This window comes from Triticum dicoccoides, chromosome 1B, assembly GCF_002162155.2.
Source record: "Triticum dicoccoides isolate Atlit2015 ecotype Zavitan chromosome 1B, WEW_v2.0, whole genome shotgun sequence".
NCBI lineage: Eukaryota > Viridiplantae > Streptophyta > Magnoliopsida > Poales > Poaceae > Triticum > Triticum dicoccoides.
This window is the reverse complement of record NC_041381.1, coordinates 655843188-655858031: the sequence shown is the minus strand read 5'-3', so window position 1 is coordinate 655858031 and position 14844 is coordinate 655843188. Positions and strand designations below refer to the sequence as shown.

The window sequence follows — 14844 nt, the reverse complement described above, 5'->3', positions numbered from 1 at the left end:
CTTCATGCAACTATGCCACTTCATCAAATTATATGTGTGATCAGAAGTTACAGTTTGGCACCAATCTATCCATGCCATGCCACCAATTATGCATGTCAATTTGTTTCAGTAATTTTTGTGTGGGCATAGACACGACGCCTTGGAGCAAATATATGTAGGTCATCTTACACACTTTTAGTGTATCCATCCAGCGTTTTTCTCTTTGTATACACTATTTTATCACATGATTTATATGCTTTATTGTTTCCAAAACTAGATGAAACCTTGCGCGTTATTGCAGGAATATTTTGCACAATTATGCTAATGAGATTTGGTTATATGGAACATGAAGATTTGGAATAATATGACAAATAAAATTGAAAATACGAGTGGTTTATTGTGTGAAACTATTGTACAGTTATAAATATTTATTAAATACGAATAAAATGAAAATTTCCATGCATGTTTGCATGTTGAGGTAGCATTTACTTATGCATGGGTGCATGCTAAGGTGGGCTTTTGTTTTCATCCTTGTTAAATGATGAGGTGGTATGCTTGCATGTAGAGAAAAATAGGTTAGTGGGAGCAAGCTATTTAGAAATAGAAGATATAAAATGAGCGGAAATTCACATTGGCTCTCGGGTCCAGATGCACCCGGAATATGTACCGCTGGCGGCTGGCCTGCATCGAGATTCGCACATGTCCATGTATTTCATCACGTATTTCGTTTTACATATTCACCGCTGGCCTAAAATGGGGAGCAATCTTACATTTGTTTTCGCAATAGTTTCAGCTTTTCAGAATCTATTTTTGCATTTGTTTTATTAAGGTTCCCGCAGCAATGTTTAGGTTTGGCTGCGATGTCTGTTTGGTATTAGGCTCAGACTATCTGCACCCCTTCATCAATTGGATATGTGTAGTGACAATTGTTGCTTCGACGATGGCTTTAGTCTTGCTGTTGTATGCCTTTGTAAGGTCTTGTGAGAATAATTAATAAAGTGGCCGTATGCATCGCCCAGATGCAGAGACCGGGGGTCATCCTCCTTTTCTAAAAGAAAAACTCTGGCTTGCCCGTCGTCTCTCCTTCAACCGCCCTCGCGGCATCCGCCTCTGCGGCAAATTCGACGGCTGGTTCCAGTCCCCTTCCCTCAATGGCCTTGAGGAGCTCTACCTGTCTAGCGACGACAAGTCGCCGTGCCCGCTGCCGCCGTCCGTGCTCCGCTTCGCGCACACGCTGCACATTGCCAACATCGGTGGTTGTGATTTCACCGAGATTAATGCTGCCCCCACACTTAGCTTCCCTCGGCTTAAGAAGCTCAAACTCTACGATGTCTCCATCTCGGAGGCGACCCTCCACCGCCTGCTTGCCGGCTGCACTATGCTACAGAGCCTTGATCTTCGGTGGATACGTGGGCTCAGCAGCATCCGGATCGTCTCGCCGACTCTCCGAAGTATTGGGGTATCTGTTTGTGACCACTCTGATACAGAGCCTGTGTTCCGGGAGCTTGTTATTGAGGATGCACCTTGCCTTGAAAGATTGATCTCACATGGTTTAAGCGGTAGCCCAAGGACAATCAGGGTCATTGAGGCGCCAAAACCTACCTGTCTAGGCAAATCTACGAGCTTGTTATCGAAACCATAAGGGTTAAGGTAGAACAAGTCTTATTCTTCTAGAAACTTGCATGATGAGTTTGTCCATTTCCTATTTGCGTCACATTCCGTGTTTTCTTGATGTGTCAGTGTATCTTTATTTTTTTTCCAGGAAATGATCCCCATCTTGTCCACCACGACGGTGCGCACGGTGAAGGTCTTGGTTCTAGAATCTATCGGTCTCAATCTGGATGCAGTTGTTGGATTTCTTAGATGCTTTCCCTGCGTGGGGAAGCTGTACATTCGGGTGAAAAATCTTTCTTGTTAAATGTTAACCACTACAGCAAAAAGTGTCAGACTAAAACCTAGTTTTAACTTTCATCAGTCACATATTTCTCTGGATGCCTAGTTTGGACATACAGAGACAATATTTAGTACACTTCCGGTAAAATATTTTATTTTTGTTAAATTTCCCCAAATTTTACGATGCCAAATCTAATGGTCAAAACTACATAGAGGAGACTTTGAAGTTAAAAGAAATGTGTGTTTTATAGTAAAAAATTACTCTTTTATTTCCTGCAAGAACAATACTCTTTTTATAGCGACTCTCCCTAAGTAGTAACTATACTTAAATTTCTTCTTTTGCAGTCACTTCTTAGGAAGGACATGAAAAACGCGCGGCGATATATACGACGCACTTGTTGATCCTCTGGAATGCCTTGATCTTTATCTCAGAGCAATCGTGGTGACCACCTATCGAGGCTTGAGAGCAGACATTGACTTTGCCAAGTTCTTTGTTCTGAACGCAAAGGTGCTCAAGGTAATGAAATTTGGTATCGGTGCTAGTAACTTCAATGAGCAATGGATGGCCGATCAGCGCACAAAGCTACTACTGGATAACAGCGCTTCTCGAGATGCCTGGTTCGATTTTGAGAGATATAATAATAGTGATGAGGACATGTTTTTTATCAACAAGAGGCACACCCATGATATGTGGATAGCTGATCCCTTTGATAGCTCACTATGCAAATGTTGTCGACCGTTTTGATGCGCTTCTAAGAGATGGTACCTGTTTATCTTGTCATCTCTTTGGTTCCAAACATTCGTTTTGATGGACTTCTGCTACCTTCCGGCATGCATATTCTAGTTCTAGTTGAAAAATGGAACAAGTATGAAAGTGCATATGGAAGAGCTATATCTTGGTTCGCCCAAGAACTGGGCGAAAATCTGGGAACTAAAATTTCCAGCTTGTATTGGTTTGCTGAAGTGTTAGGCAACATCTGTGATTATCTATGTACATGAATGCGTGCATCTAAAGCAGCTATGATTTGTTTTGCCAAAGTGCTGGAATAATTTATTTTGGAATTATTACCTTCGTTCCTTTGAGTTTATGACTCCAGCGAAACATCTGCCAACTGGACATCACACAGCAGCCAAACAACATCGCTGGCGGCTCCTCTGTTCACCAAGGTCTCCTCTGAACTTTTACCACTTATTTTGTTTTTGAAGCTTTGAAAAAAAAAACAATTTATCTTGTTTTTGAACCAGGCATAAATCTTTCCACTAACTGAATAATGGAAATACACAAGAGGAAACCAAAGAGAGTTAAATGGGCAGGAAAGCGCTCGCAATCAAAACACCCACTGTGGGGCGAAAACCAGACCACACCACTATCCAACAACAGTTTAAGGTTCGCGCAGGAGCAAGGAGTTCGGCGCTCACAAAGGAGCAATGAGACAGAAAAATAAATAAACACTGGGTTACAAGGCCTCCAAATGGATCCTGGCAGCTCCACGGTTAAGGCACCGCTGTACAGATCCCCATCATATTGGTGGCGTTCTTCCTGAGCATCATCGCACCACGCTCCATAGCTCCCTGATCTTACTACTTCAGTAGTCCTGCCCAATATTTAAGAAATACACAAGAGGAAAACGCCACTTCAAATAGAGATCTAGGATATTTAATTAAACTCAAAGGTTGCACGATTGTGGCAATTTCAGATTGCCCAGAACACTGCTGCAAGACCAAACGTATAGAACTTTACACCATCAGGTAAAAACATGTAGCGCCAAGGGTAAAATTGCCATAAGTTGTTAAGGACAAAGCTCAGTCCTGAAGACAGAACCTACTGTATGCAAAGCAATCCCCAATGGCGATCTAAGATATTTAAACTCAAAGGTTGCCCAGCACCACTTCAAATGGCGATCTAGGATATTTAAACTCAAAGGTTGCACGATTTCGGCAATTTCAGACTGCCCAGCACACTGTTGCAAGACCAAATGTATAAAACTTTGCACCATCAGGTAAAAACATGTAGCACCAAGAGTAAAATTGCCATAAATTGCTAAGGACAAAGCTCAGTCCCGAAGACGGAACCTACTGTACGCCAAGCAATCCTAGCAACAGGACAAATGAAGAAGAGATCTTGGGAGGTTTTCCTCTCATAGCAAAAGGAGCACTTTGGGTTACCAGCCCAATTTCTTCTTTTCATAATATCACTAGTCTAAACAGCGTCTTGCAATAATTGCCAGAAGAAAATCTGATTTTTTTAAAGGGATTTTGGCTCTTCAAATCCATTTAAAATCACAGCCAGCAATGAGCTCTCGAGATGCTCATAAACAGACTTAGTAGCAAAGCTTTTTTTTTTACCCCAGTGACAAGACTATATAATCAGGTTCAGTAGAGAGATTTAAATCAGCAACAAAAGAGCAAAGTTCATTCAATTGAACATTCAAAGGAGGATAAAGAAGAAATTCAGATTTCTTGGTCTGTTTGGAACTAGTAGCAGCAACCACAAGCCAGTTGCAGCGCAAGCAGTACCTAAAAGGTGCCCGAGCTGGGAACCGAAGGGGGTGACCCATTACCCTAACAACACTGCAAACGGATCAGCAAAGGGACCAAACTGAGAAGGAGAGAAAGGATCGGTTCCCATAAATCCATACTGGAGCACAGAAGCGATAATCTCCTTTCTCATAAACCCATAAACCAATTTGGGAAATGAAGTGCCCACAAATGCTACAGTACTTTCTCTGTGTAACAAGATAGACAAGTCCATAATGGCAACCAAGGCCAAAGATTAGATAACTAATGAAATCACTGCATGAGGCAGACTTGTTCGTACACAAACAATTTCTCAACTGCACACTAGCCATATGTCAATATCACTATCACCCTGTTACAACTGCCGATGATCAAAGAGATATATATATGAAGATCTGTACTAAACCACCTAGAAGATTTTACTAACAGTGCTGCAACTGGCAGATTTGTAGTGAACCACCTGGCAGATTTACTGTCTGCTGAATGAGGTACTCCAACTCAACTAAAGGCATGTGATAGCACGACTGACAGGCATGAACACTACAGAATAAAAGGCAGGATAAGGTACACATAACATGCTTTGATACAGTATAATGATTATCAAAAGGGGGTATTTGTCCAAAAGTCTGGTTGTACCTAAGGATTATCAAGATTTCAACAGCTTCACAAACCTCAAGATTCTGGGTATGTTTCATGCCTATCACATCTGTCTAATACGTTTGTATATATTCACCCATGACAATTGGCATACACAATGAACAACAAATATTGTGAGGAAAGGGTCAGGGTCATATGAGTTAGGTGGCGAGCATATATTCAACAAAAGGAAGTTAAGGACTTAGAAGCCGGTTTATATTATTAGCCCCCCTGCGTGCAACAAAGAACAACAAAGGCTGAGAACCAGATATTCTCAAACATTAAGAGATTGTGCAGCGAAAGAAATGGAAAACAAGAAAATTTGCATCGTCAAAGAGGAAAACTGATAAAATAAAAGTAAAACAAGAAAACTGTAAGAACCACATATGCATGTTCGAAAGTTCATTGTATTCAGAGCTTATCATAATTACTTCCCAGAACTAGCAATCTTGTGTTTTTCTCTCAATAAATGACCAACTCAAACACAAACACTAGAAATAAATTAGTCAAAAGGCCTAGCAGCAAATGCAACATATCATAACTATTCCACAGAAAGTTTGCAGCAGATCAAAATCCCATCTTCCATAAAATTCATTAGCTCCAGAAATGTACTACCAATAGTTTTAAAGCAGCTAAGGGTTTATATGGCAATAACCATTACTTATACAATCCAGGTTTCAATGCTAAATATATACTTATCATTTTGCATCAACAGAGTAATTAATAACCATTACTTTCCAGAACTAGCAGTCTTGTGTTTTTCTCTCAAATAAATGATGAACTCGAACACAAAAGGTTGAAACAAATTAGTTAATCGGGCCTAGCAGCAAATGCAACATAGCAGTACTAGTCCATAGGAAGTTTGCACCAGATGAAAATCCAATCTTCCATAAAATTTACTCCCTCCGTCCCATAATATAGTGCAAAAAATGCTCTTTTATTATGGGATGGAGGGAGTACCAATAGTTTTAAAGCATCTAAAGGTTTCTATGGGAATAACCATCACTTAAGATAGAAAGGAATGATCTTCCAGTTTTCAATGCCAACTAGACATCATTTTGCATAAAAAACTAATACTAAGGGTTAGCTCATACCCACACACTTCCATCCATTTCCTCGTATGACAAACAGCTGCAGACTTCAATGAGAACCTTCAACTTCATGTCCAGTGCTCCCATCATCAGCAACCAAAGAAGGAGGCCAGGCCATATTATACAGATGGGCACAACCGTCAAATTTCCCCGAGACCAGTAACTCAAGCACCAGGGTCTCCAATGAAAGGGAGAAGAACCAGCAGTGGAGTGTGCCAGCAGGGGTCAAGCATGTCGTGGACAAGTAGATGTATCCAGACCTAACTTCCATAACCTTGAGGTCGCCGTGCAAGTCGAGAGCGAACCCATGAGTGACCCGATCAATTTCTGCACTCAAATCGATTACAGTGTGCGGGACCCAAATCTCGATTCCATCACCGTCCACGCCACGGATCCAAACATGAAGGAAGAAATCCGATTCATAGACGATGCATAGTTGGCCATCCTTGGTGTCCCCGGCGCTGAAATTGAATCCGTGCACCTTCACTTCAGAGGGTAGATCCACAGAGGAGACATCCATGGTGGCCGTGTTTATCCTAATCGTGCGGGGTTCACCGTCGACAGGCCAGTAAATGGAACCATTCGCCAGCGTACCAGCATTGAACTTCAGGCTGCGGTTACCGCCGACGTGCACCCACGGGTGGACGACCCAATCCCACGTCTCCGACGAGAAGACGGCGGCACGGACCCTTCGCGGGTTCGAGCAGACGCAGACCACGCGGAACGACGAGGGGTGCTCATCGGAGCACAGCAGATGGAAACCAAGGAAGGAGAAATGGCGGCGACTCCCAGCCTTGACATCGTCGCCGGGCATCGGGATGATGTCCACGGCCCAGGTCATGGGGTTCACGGCGGCGAGGGAGAGCGTGTTCCATAGGAGGAGGTAGCCGCCGCGGCAGTCCATGAGGCCCCAGCCCTTGGGCGGGTCGGCCTCGAGCGGGAGGGAGGTGAGGAAGAAGTCGCCGCCGCGGAGGGCGGCGGTGACGTCCGGATCTGAGCGGCGGCGCAGCGGGGCGAAGGAGGGGGTGGCGCTGCCGTCGATTGGGATGAAGAGCCCGAGCAGCGGCGCCGGGTGGAGGGCGCGGAACAGGCGGCGGAAGGGCCGGGAGGCGCGGACGGCGCCGAGCCATGCGCGGCAGGTGAGCGCGGCGCGGATGAGGGCCCGGAGGTCCGGGAGGCGGAGGAAGATCTCACGGAGGTCGTCTTCTCTGAGGGACGATATAGTGGTGGTGGCGGTGGCCGTGGCCGTGGTTGTGGTGGTGATTGTGATGGTAGTGGTGCCATCGGCGGAGGTGGAGGTGGTTTTGGTGGTGGTGGTGGTGCTTCCGTTGGCGGCGGTGGTGATGCTAGTGGTGGTGGTGGACGGGATCGACGGGCGTTTTGCTGGAGGTGCAGCCGCCGCCGCCGCCGCCGGCAGCAGTTGAGTCCCCATTGCTCGGGAGTGGAAGGAGTCGATGGAGTGAGTGATGGAGATTCTGCATCCTGGCTGGTGGGCTAACTTTGTTACGCATCATGGCCCAAGCCCAAGTCCATGATTCGTGCTTTGAGCCCATGTAGGCAAATAGTCCAAGTTTCCGTTCAGTTTGCGGGGTTCATACGGTGATACGGTTTGTATACTGTAAACTGTTTTAATAGGCGAAAATTGCGATCAACCTGTGGTTGGATGGTTAGACGGACAGTGGTATCCCTACTCCACCAAGGTTCAAGTTTCGGTGCTTGCATTATTCCTGAATTTATTTCAGGATTCCCGGCGATGCACTTTCAGTTAGAGGAAACGTTCCCGTTGACGACGAAGCGCCTACGGTGGCTTCATAAATCTCAAGATGATATGCCGGCTCAGTCTCTCGGATGTGCTCATAAAAGTAGGGTGTGCGTGTGTGCATTCATAAGGATGCGTGTATACACGTATGTATGAGGCGCTTGCATCTGTACCGTGTAAAAAAAGGCGAAAATTAGTATGTAGCCGCAATATGAATCTATGTTTTCAAAAAAATCAAGTATAAATTCAAAACATAACTTGAAAAATAAAATAAAAACAAATCATGAGTTACCTCCATGCTAAAATTCCTCACCTTTTTTTTGCATTTCTCTTCATTGACTCATTAGGAGTCACGACAGATTTTTGTTCAAGCACTACCAAATGAACAGGGACTTCAAGGCCACTAACACAAAATCATGTATCAAATGTTGGTGTTACTATAAAGCATAAATAAACTCTTTCGCTGCTTTTTACTTGGAGAGCTTATTGAAGCATTATTTTTATTGTCTAAATTGTTTGTGGACAATAAGAACAATCCATTTTTTTCCTTTGGTTATCAACTTCTAAAGTTGGTGCTTATTTTGCTGGTTTGATGACTTCGCTCAACCAATACTCGGTATGACAAACTTTCTATATAACAAAAAATATATCATTGGTTTGTTGCCTGTTTTTTTTGTAGTGGCTGACACCGGTGCTCATTTTTTCTGGCTTCGTCCTGAGAACAACGTACTCTTTTTTCTAAAGCATTTTCCTTGCGAGGAAGAACCCAACAAATGCAAGCTGATTTTTTTTAGCTAAATTTAGACAAATGGGTTTCAAGTACATTTTTTAACTTTTAGTTGTCTTTGAAGCATTCGACATTATTATTGGTGAGGCCTTTCAATCGAAATCACTAATTAAGGAGCACTCGTTGCCAAGAACACTCCACTTTCCCAGGTCACAACAAGTGGCGCACATGCAGCGCGCCACTTGTTGCAACCTGTGAGTTTTCCCTTTTTTCGTAGATCCGTTTATTCAAAACGTTTTATCTCTTAAACCGTGCGTCCAAATCTCGAACTGTTTTCCCCATTGGATTCCTCGCATCGAGATCTTCAAAACTAGATCCCATGTTGATAAATTTTGACGAACTTTTTTTTACAAAAAAAACCGGACGAAAAAAAGCGGAAGCACGGGTTTTTCCCTTTCCGAAAGAGGCACGCCCGCGCCTCTCGTGAAATCACAACCGTGCCTCTCGTGGAAGCAAAACCGTGACTCTCATGGAAGGAAAAAAACAACGCGTTTTTTTTCGTTTCTGAGAGGCACGACCGTGACTCTCGCGAAAGCACAACCGTGCCTCTCGCGAAAGCAAAAAACCGTGACTCCCGCGAAAGAAAAAACAAAAAACGCGTATTGTTTCCCTTTCCGAGAGGCACGGTCGTGACTCTCGGGAAAGCACAACCGTGCCTCTCGCGGAAGCAAAACGTGACTCTCGCGAAAGAAAAAAAACAGAAAACTTGTTTTGTTTTTCCCTTTCCGAGAGGCACGGCTGTGCTCGCGAAAGCACAACCGTGCCTCTCGCGGAAGCAAAACCGTGACTCTCGCGAATTAAAAAACCAAAAGACACGTTTTTTCCCTTTTTGGAAAGGCACGGCCGTGACTCTCGCTAAAGCACAACCGTGCCTCTCGCGGAATAAAAACCGTGACTTTCACGGAAAAAAAAGAAAATGCGTTTTTTTCACGCAAAAAAAATGATTTTTTTTATCTAAAAGCTAAGGAAGACCGGAGAAAAACCAAAACATCAAAAAACCCAAAAAAACTGTTTAAAAAGCCGAAAAGGCATACGGAAAAATTAAAAAACAAAATCTGGAGGGAGCGCCTAAAGCGTGACACGTGGCGAATGGCTGAGAGCGCGACAAGTGGTGCTGATCGTTGCGAGGCTCTCGAAGAAGCGCTCGTTAACTAGTTGCTCTCCCGTTCGATGACATGGCCCGAACTTCCGTAGACCAAGCCAATCAATGCATCCGAGTGGGCTGTTGGACCCAGGCTGAACATGGTAATTTGTTAATTAAGCAGCAGCACGAGAAGGTAAGCGCGCAGCTGGCGACGGGTTTTATGATTAGTACCATACCGCTTAGCTCCTAAGGATGGAGTTGCAGCTGAGATATACAAGAAGGAATGCAGCCGCTCTGTCAAAGATCACGGAGCTGCGTGGTGAGCACAAAGCGAACTATTCTTTCGCCTTTTACTAAAGAATACCGTGTGCACGCCACAAATAGCAGCATACGCTAATTTTTTGAGGGTGCCCTCCTTCATCAGGAAGGGCCCCAACAAAACCGCACTGAAAATTGAACTAAAAATGTGCTTCACATCACCTTGTTATTTGGAATTGTTCAAAAAAAAACAAAACAGTAGCGCTCATATTTTGTTAATACAACCAATTAACCCATCCCAAGCAAAAAAAAAATGGCACTAAAGTATATTCAAACAAAATTTTAAAAGAAGCTAGTGACAATCAGGGGGTCCTTAGGATTCATCGGGTAACTACCAGAGTGCACCTATAATCAACCTTGGATATTACAGCACCCAAAATTATGTAGTACCAACTTTGTATATATTACAACTAGTCATACTGCCTTAACACACCAGGAATTCCAATACCACACTAAGCACTAAGCATTCTCTTGTTCACTTGAAATAACTATGCACTCTGCCATTCGGTTGAACAATACAAGCTTCACAACTCCAACTAGAAGATGCATCAAAACACTGCTACTACAAACTAGAGGGCATAATAGCATAAAACAAGTCTTCTACTTCAACAATCAGGATGGGCTGATGGTAAGATTTTTCATTTCGTCCACAACATCCTCACCTATCTCTTCCTCAAGAGCTTTCAACGACTTCTCAAATCCACTGAAGGCTGCATATGCGTTCTTGGGCGAGCCACCGAGGCCCGCTATTTCCTGGCACATCCCTGTGATGCCAACGTACAGTCTTTTTATGGCTGACTTCATTTCAGATGGGTCTTGTGCATACACGGAGGCCCCAAGCTCATTAACCTGGTCAGCAACGTCCCTGCAGTGGCTCAGCAAATTCTCCATGGACTCCACCTTATCCTCAGGAGCACCGCTTTGGTTGCCAGAGCTCTTGAGCAAACTAGTGATGAAACGGATAGTTTCTTTCACCGCGTCAAGCGAATCTGCTGTAACAGCGATAATCAACTTGGCGACGGCTATCTCCTCCTCAGTGAAGCCTTCATCTTCCTCAAGATCAGAGAACGATTCGTCCTTATCTGAAAAGCTCATGGCGACATCTCCGTTGGACGATTTTTCAGCTTTGGTACCATCAGAATCACCAATCGGGAGTTCTTTCATCTCCCGTAGGATATCCTTCAGACATACGCATATTTGGGTCATAGCTCGCCCTATGGCCATACAATTGGTTGCAGGCACCTTCTTAAGAGCAAGACAAGCTTCCCATACAGTTCCTGTCACTGGAGGTATGATTGTTTTCCGGTCAGGACTGCCAGATTCTGCATGTCACAAACAAGCATATTTAGACCTGATTCTGACCATTTAAAACATGAAGAAAATTATGCGGATTTAAAACATTGTCCTTCAGCAGCACTAAGCTGAAAAAAAAAAATCATACACAATATCTCAGAACGGTATGAAAGCACTAGGCAAGATTGTCCCTTTTTGTTGATATTTCACATATCTTTTACTAACTGTTACGGTACTACTTCCAATTCATGAACTAGAAATCGCAACAAAACAGGCAACCAACACCACCCAATATGTAGGTTACTACTTTCCACTTTAGCTATATGAAAATTAGAACTAGAAATAACAACAAAACAGGCAACCAACACCACCCGATATGTAGATTACTACTTTCCACTTTAGCTATATGAAAATTAGATCAGCAAGTTCAGTCATGTTAGTTATTCATGACCCAAAAGTTGGGTCACCTTCACAAGATATATGGCAGCATCTTGATATAAGCTAAATCAGGATGTCACACACCAGATATGTAAGCTACTACTTTCCACTTAGCTATATGAAAATTAGATCAGCAAGTTTAGTCCTGTTAGTTATCCATCACACAAGTTGCTTCACCTTCTCTAGATATACGTCAGTACCTTGAGATAAGCTACATAATGATGTTGGATGTCACATACCGTAGGCAGAAACAGCTAGCTTGAACAACGAGAAGCTGGCATCCACCACGCCCTTTGCAGAACTAGTGATATACTTGTGAAGAGTAGGACCAGCACCGACGGTGCTTCCATGGCAAGCCAAAAGGAAACCCTGCAGGACGTTGAAATACGCAGCAATGTTCTCCTTGAGCGTTTCCACACCAGGCAAGTCTCCGCTCCAGACCATCCCAGCTACATCGAAAACAGGCATATACCAGCAATATGTGAACACAGGCAGAGATAAATCACCGGCAAGAAAGCAATATCACACAACCATATGGACAACATGAATTGCAGCAGTGAGCACTAGACAGAAACAAAATACTACTCCCTCCGTCCCAGAATTCTTGTCTTCGATTTGTCTAGATACTGATGTATCTAATACTAAAACTTAACTTGATACATCCGTGTTTAGACAAATCTAAGACAAGAATTTTGGGACGGAGGGAGTACAAAATATTTACTCTGCTGCATACAGCGGCCAAAGCATATGTACTGCAGCTAATTGGCTTCTTGAGCAAGCACAAAATTCTAAATTCAGATAAAACGCCTAAAATTTTCCTAATTTGTGATCCTATCGGGCATGCCAAGCAACTGAAACGAATCAGCGCTCACTCAGAGAGACCCTAACAGCTCTGACTGCACGCGATGATTGTCACCCCAGCGCACAAACTTAATCTAGGGAATTCAGCCCGGTTTCAGACTCACCGACGGTGGCCTGCCTGGACACCACATCGCCGAGCGCGACTACCTCCGACCACTCCGTCCGCTCCAATCCCCCGGGAGCCGCCTCCGACATCATCTGCGAGAGCGGGAGAGCAAGTCAAACGAGGGAGCTCCGAGCAGGATTAGCGCCGCGCGGTGAAACCGGGGATTCACCGGGTACCTACCTGGAGGGTGTCCGTGATGGTCTGGAGGTGCGGCTGCAGGAAGCGGGACAGCTCGCCGCCGCCTGCCGCGGCCTTTTTACCTCCTTTCTTCGACATGGCGGCGGGCGGAGGATGTGGCGGCGGCGGCGGCGGCGCGGCGCCTGGGTTAGGAGGACGGCGAGGAGGAGTAGGAGAGGGGCGGCGGTCGGAGGCCCAGGGTTTATTCTGTGAAGGCTTTGGGCCGCCCGATGTTAGTCGTCGCGATGTGCGCTTTAAGATTCGTGCTTCCTTCTCGCCAATATCTATTTTCTTTTTAAGATTCGTGCTTCCTTCTCGCCAATATCTATTTTCTTTTAGAGGAGCTTAAACTCGCCATCGATGTTCACTTTAGTGTCGAATTTGAAAAATACCTCAAACTGCTTCTAAAACTTGGCACAAATATGTAAATATGATGATAATCTCATCTAGACGTATAATGCGCTGATGTGGCACCGTATTTTTAATCAGCATGCGCACGTAACATGAAACCCACTTACAACAAATGGCTAAAAGTCTCTATGTCCAGTGGGCCCATTTGTCAGCACAAAGGGAAAATAAAGGATAAAAATTTATGGCCCATCGGATTTGAACTCGCGATGTTATGCTTGCAATCATACTGGCGATTTGGTTTCTCATATCCACCGACGGGACCTTCTATTTACCGCATTCTGCGGCAAACAGACGCCTCTTCGCAGATAGCGTGCGCACTTGGGCCGGCCCATTGGAGTAAAACTCTTAGTGATTGGTTGGGCGCAAAAAATGTGAAATAGAAAGAATGCGCAACCTCGAGTTCGATCTCCAGACCTTCTGTTGCGGTCGATACAGCGCCAGCCAGCCGAACTGTATACACGGATGTGGAAATGAGTAGCACCAAGTCTAAAGAACAAACTGCAGTAGCATAAATGACCATTACTCAATATTTTAAGAAACACAAACAATTTATCAAATTCCAATTTCTTTTCAAAATGCGAACAATGTTTTGAAAACGCGAACACTCTTTGAAAATTTGGAACACCTTTTTGGAATTATGAAGTATAGTGAAAAATGAGAACAAAAACTTTAAACTCCGAAAAACTAAAACACGAGCAAATTTTGAAACTCCGAACTTCTTTGAAAACATGAACAAATTTAGAAATTCTGAACAAATTTTGGAAACATTAATTTTTTGAAAGTCTCAACATTTTACAAACACGAATAAATTTTGAAATTCCAAACATTTTTTTGAAAGTGTGAACTATTTTTTAAATTTAAAACACCATTTTTATTCAAAACACAAACAAATTTACAAATGCCGAACAATTTTTAGAAAAACGAAAAAAATTGAAACACTAAACTTTCCTGAAAACACGAACAAAATTTTGAAACTCCAAATATTTTTCGAAAACATGAACAAATTTCGAAATACAGACAATTTTTGGAAGTTGTGAACAAAATTTGAAAATTTGATATTTTGCGGAACTTTTGAACATTTTGGAATTACAAATATTTGAAAAAGGAACATTTTTTAGAAATGTGAACAGAATTTGAAACTATGAATTTTTTTTAAAAAATCCGATTATTTTTTAAACAAGAATATTTCTTGATATTCTGATTAATATTTGAAATATTTTTTAAACATGAAAATAAAATCGCGCTTGAAAGAGAAAAAAGGAAAAAATAAACGAAAAAGATAAAGAAAAGAACAAAAAGGGAGAGAAAAAGACACAGAAAAAAAACGAAAAGCCAGTAGAAGAAAATAAACAGAAAAACCCGGTTCTGGGAACAATCTAGAAGGTTCGCAAAACCGGTTGGCTCCCACTGTGGTCACAGTCTAAGTGGCCGGCCCAGATCTTCCGGTCCTGTGCGTTGCGCCGACATTTTGACGCAACGAGCGGCGAATAGAAA

General features: G+C 43.4%; 2 protein-coding genes and 1 non-coding gene across 3 annotated transcripts; 1 reads left to right on the top strand and 2 right to left on the bottom strand.

Moving 5' to 3' along the window:
* Positions 1-3174: 3174 nt before the first annotated feature.
* On the bottom strand, positions 3175-7587 carry LOC119349440. The gene is made up of 2 exons (XM_037617477.1): positions 6120-7587; positions 3175-3467 (listed from the first exon to the last, which is right to left on the bottom strand). The coding sequence occupies exon 1, from the start codon at positions 7546-7548 to the stop codon at positions 6166-6168; it is 1383 nt and encodes a 460-aa protein (XP_037473374.1). The 5' UTR covers positions 7549-7587; the 3' UTR covers positions 3175-3467; positions 6120-6165.
* A 2469-nt stretch (positions 7588-10056) lies between these two features.
* Positions 10057-10177, top strand: LOC119351492. The gene has a single exon (XR_005169980.1). It is a non-coding gene; the product is annotated as a U5 spliceosomal RNA (small nuclear RNA).
* Positions 10178-10410: 233 nt separating this feature from the next.
* LOC119349439 lies at positions 10411-13152 on the bottom strand. Its single transcript, XM_037617476.1, has 4 exons — positions 12943-13152; positions 12761-12854; positions 12035-12244; positions 10411-11386 (listed from the first exon to the last, which is right to left on the bottom strand). Exons 1-4 carry the CDS (start codon positions 13036-13038, stop codon positions 10677-10679), a joined length of 1110 nt encoding a protein of 369 aa, XP_037473373.1. The 5' UTR covers positions 13039-13152; the 3' UTR covers positions 10411-10676.
* Positions 13153-14844: the final 1692 nt, after the last annotated feature.

What these genes read in the sequence shown, in the direction of transcription:
- LOC119349439 (XM_037617476.1), bottom strand. Translation starts at nt 13,038, where the DNA reads ATGTCGAAGAAAGGAGGTAAAAAGGCCGCGGCAGGCGGCGGCGAGCTG. An exon ending in CCATCACGGACACCCTCCAG is followed by an intron (nt 12,855 to 12,942) that starts GTAGGTACCCGG and finishes CCGCTCTCGCAG; the next exon opens with ATGATGTCGGAGGCGGCTCC. An exon ending in GCTAGCTGTTTCTGCCTACG is followed by an intron (nt 11,387 to 12,034) that starts GTATGTGACATC and finishes TGTGACATGCAG; the next exon opens with AATCTGGCAGTCCTGACCGG.
- LOC119349440 (XM_037617477.1), bottom strand. Translation starts at nt 7,548, where the DNA reads ATGGGGACTCAACTGCTGCCGGCGGCGGCGGCGGCGGCTGCACCTCCA.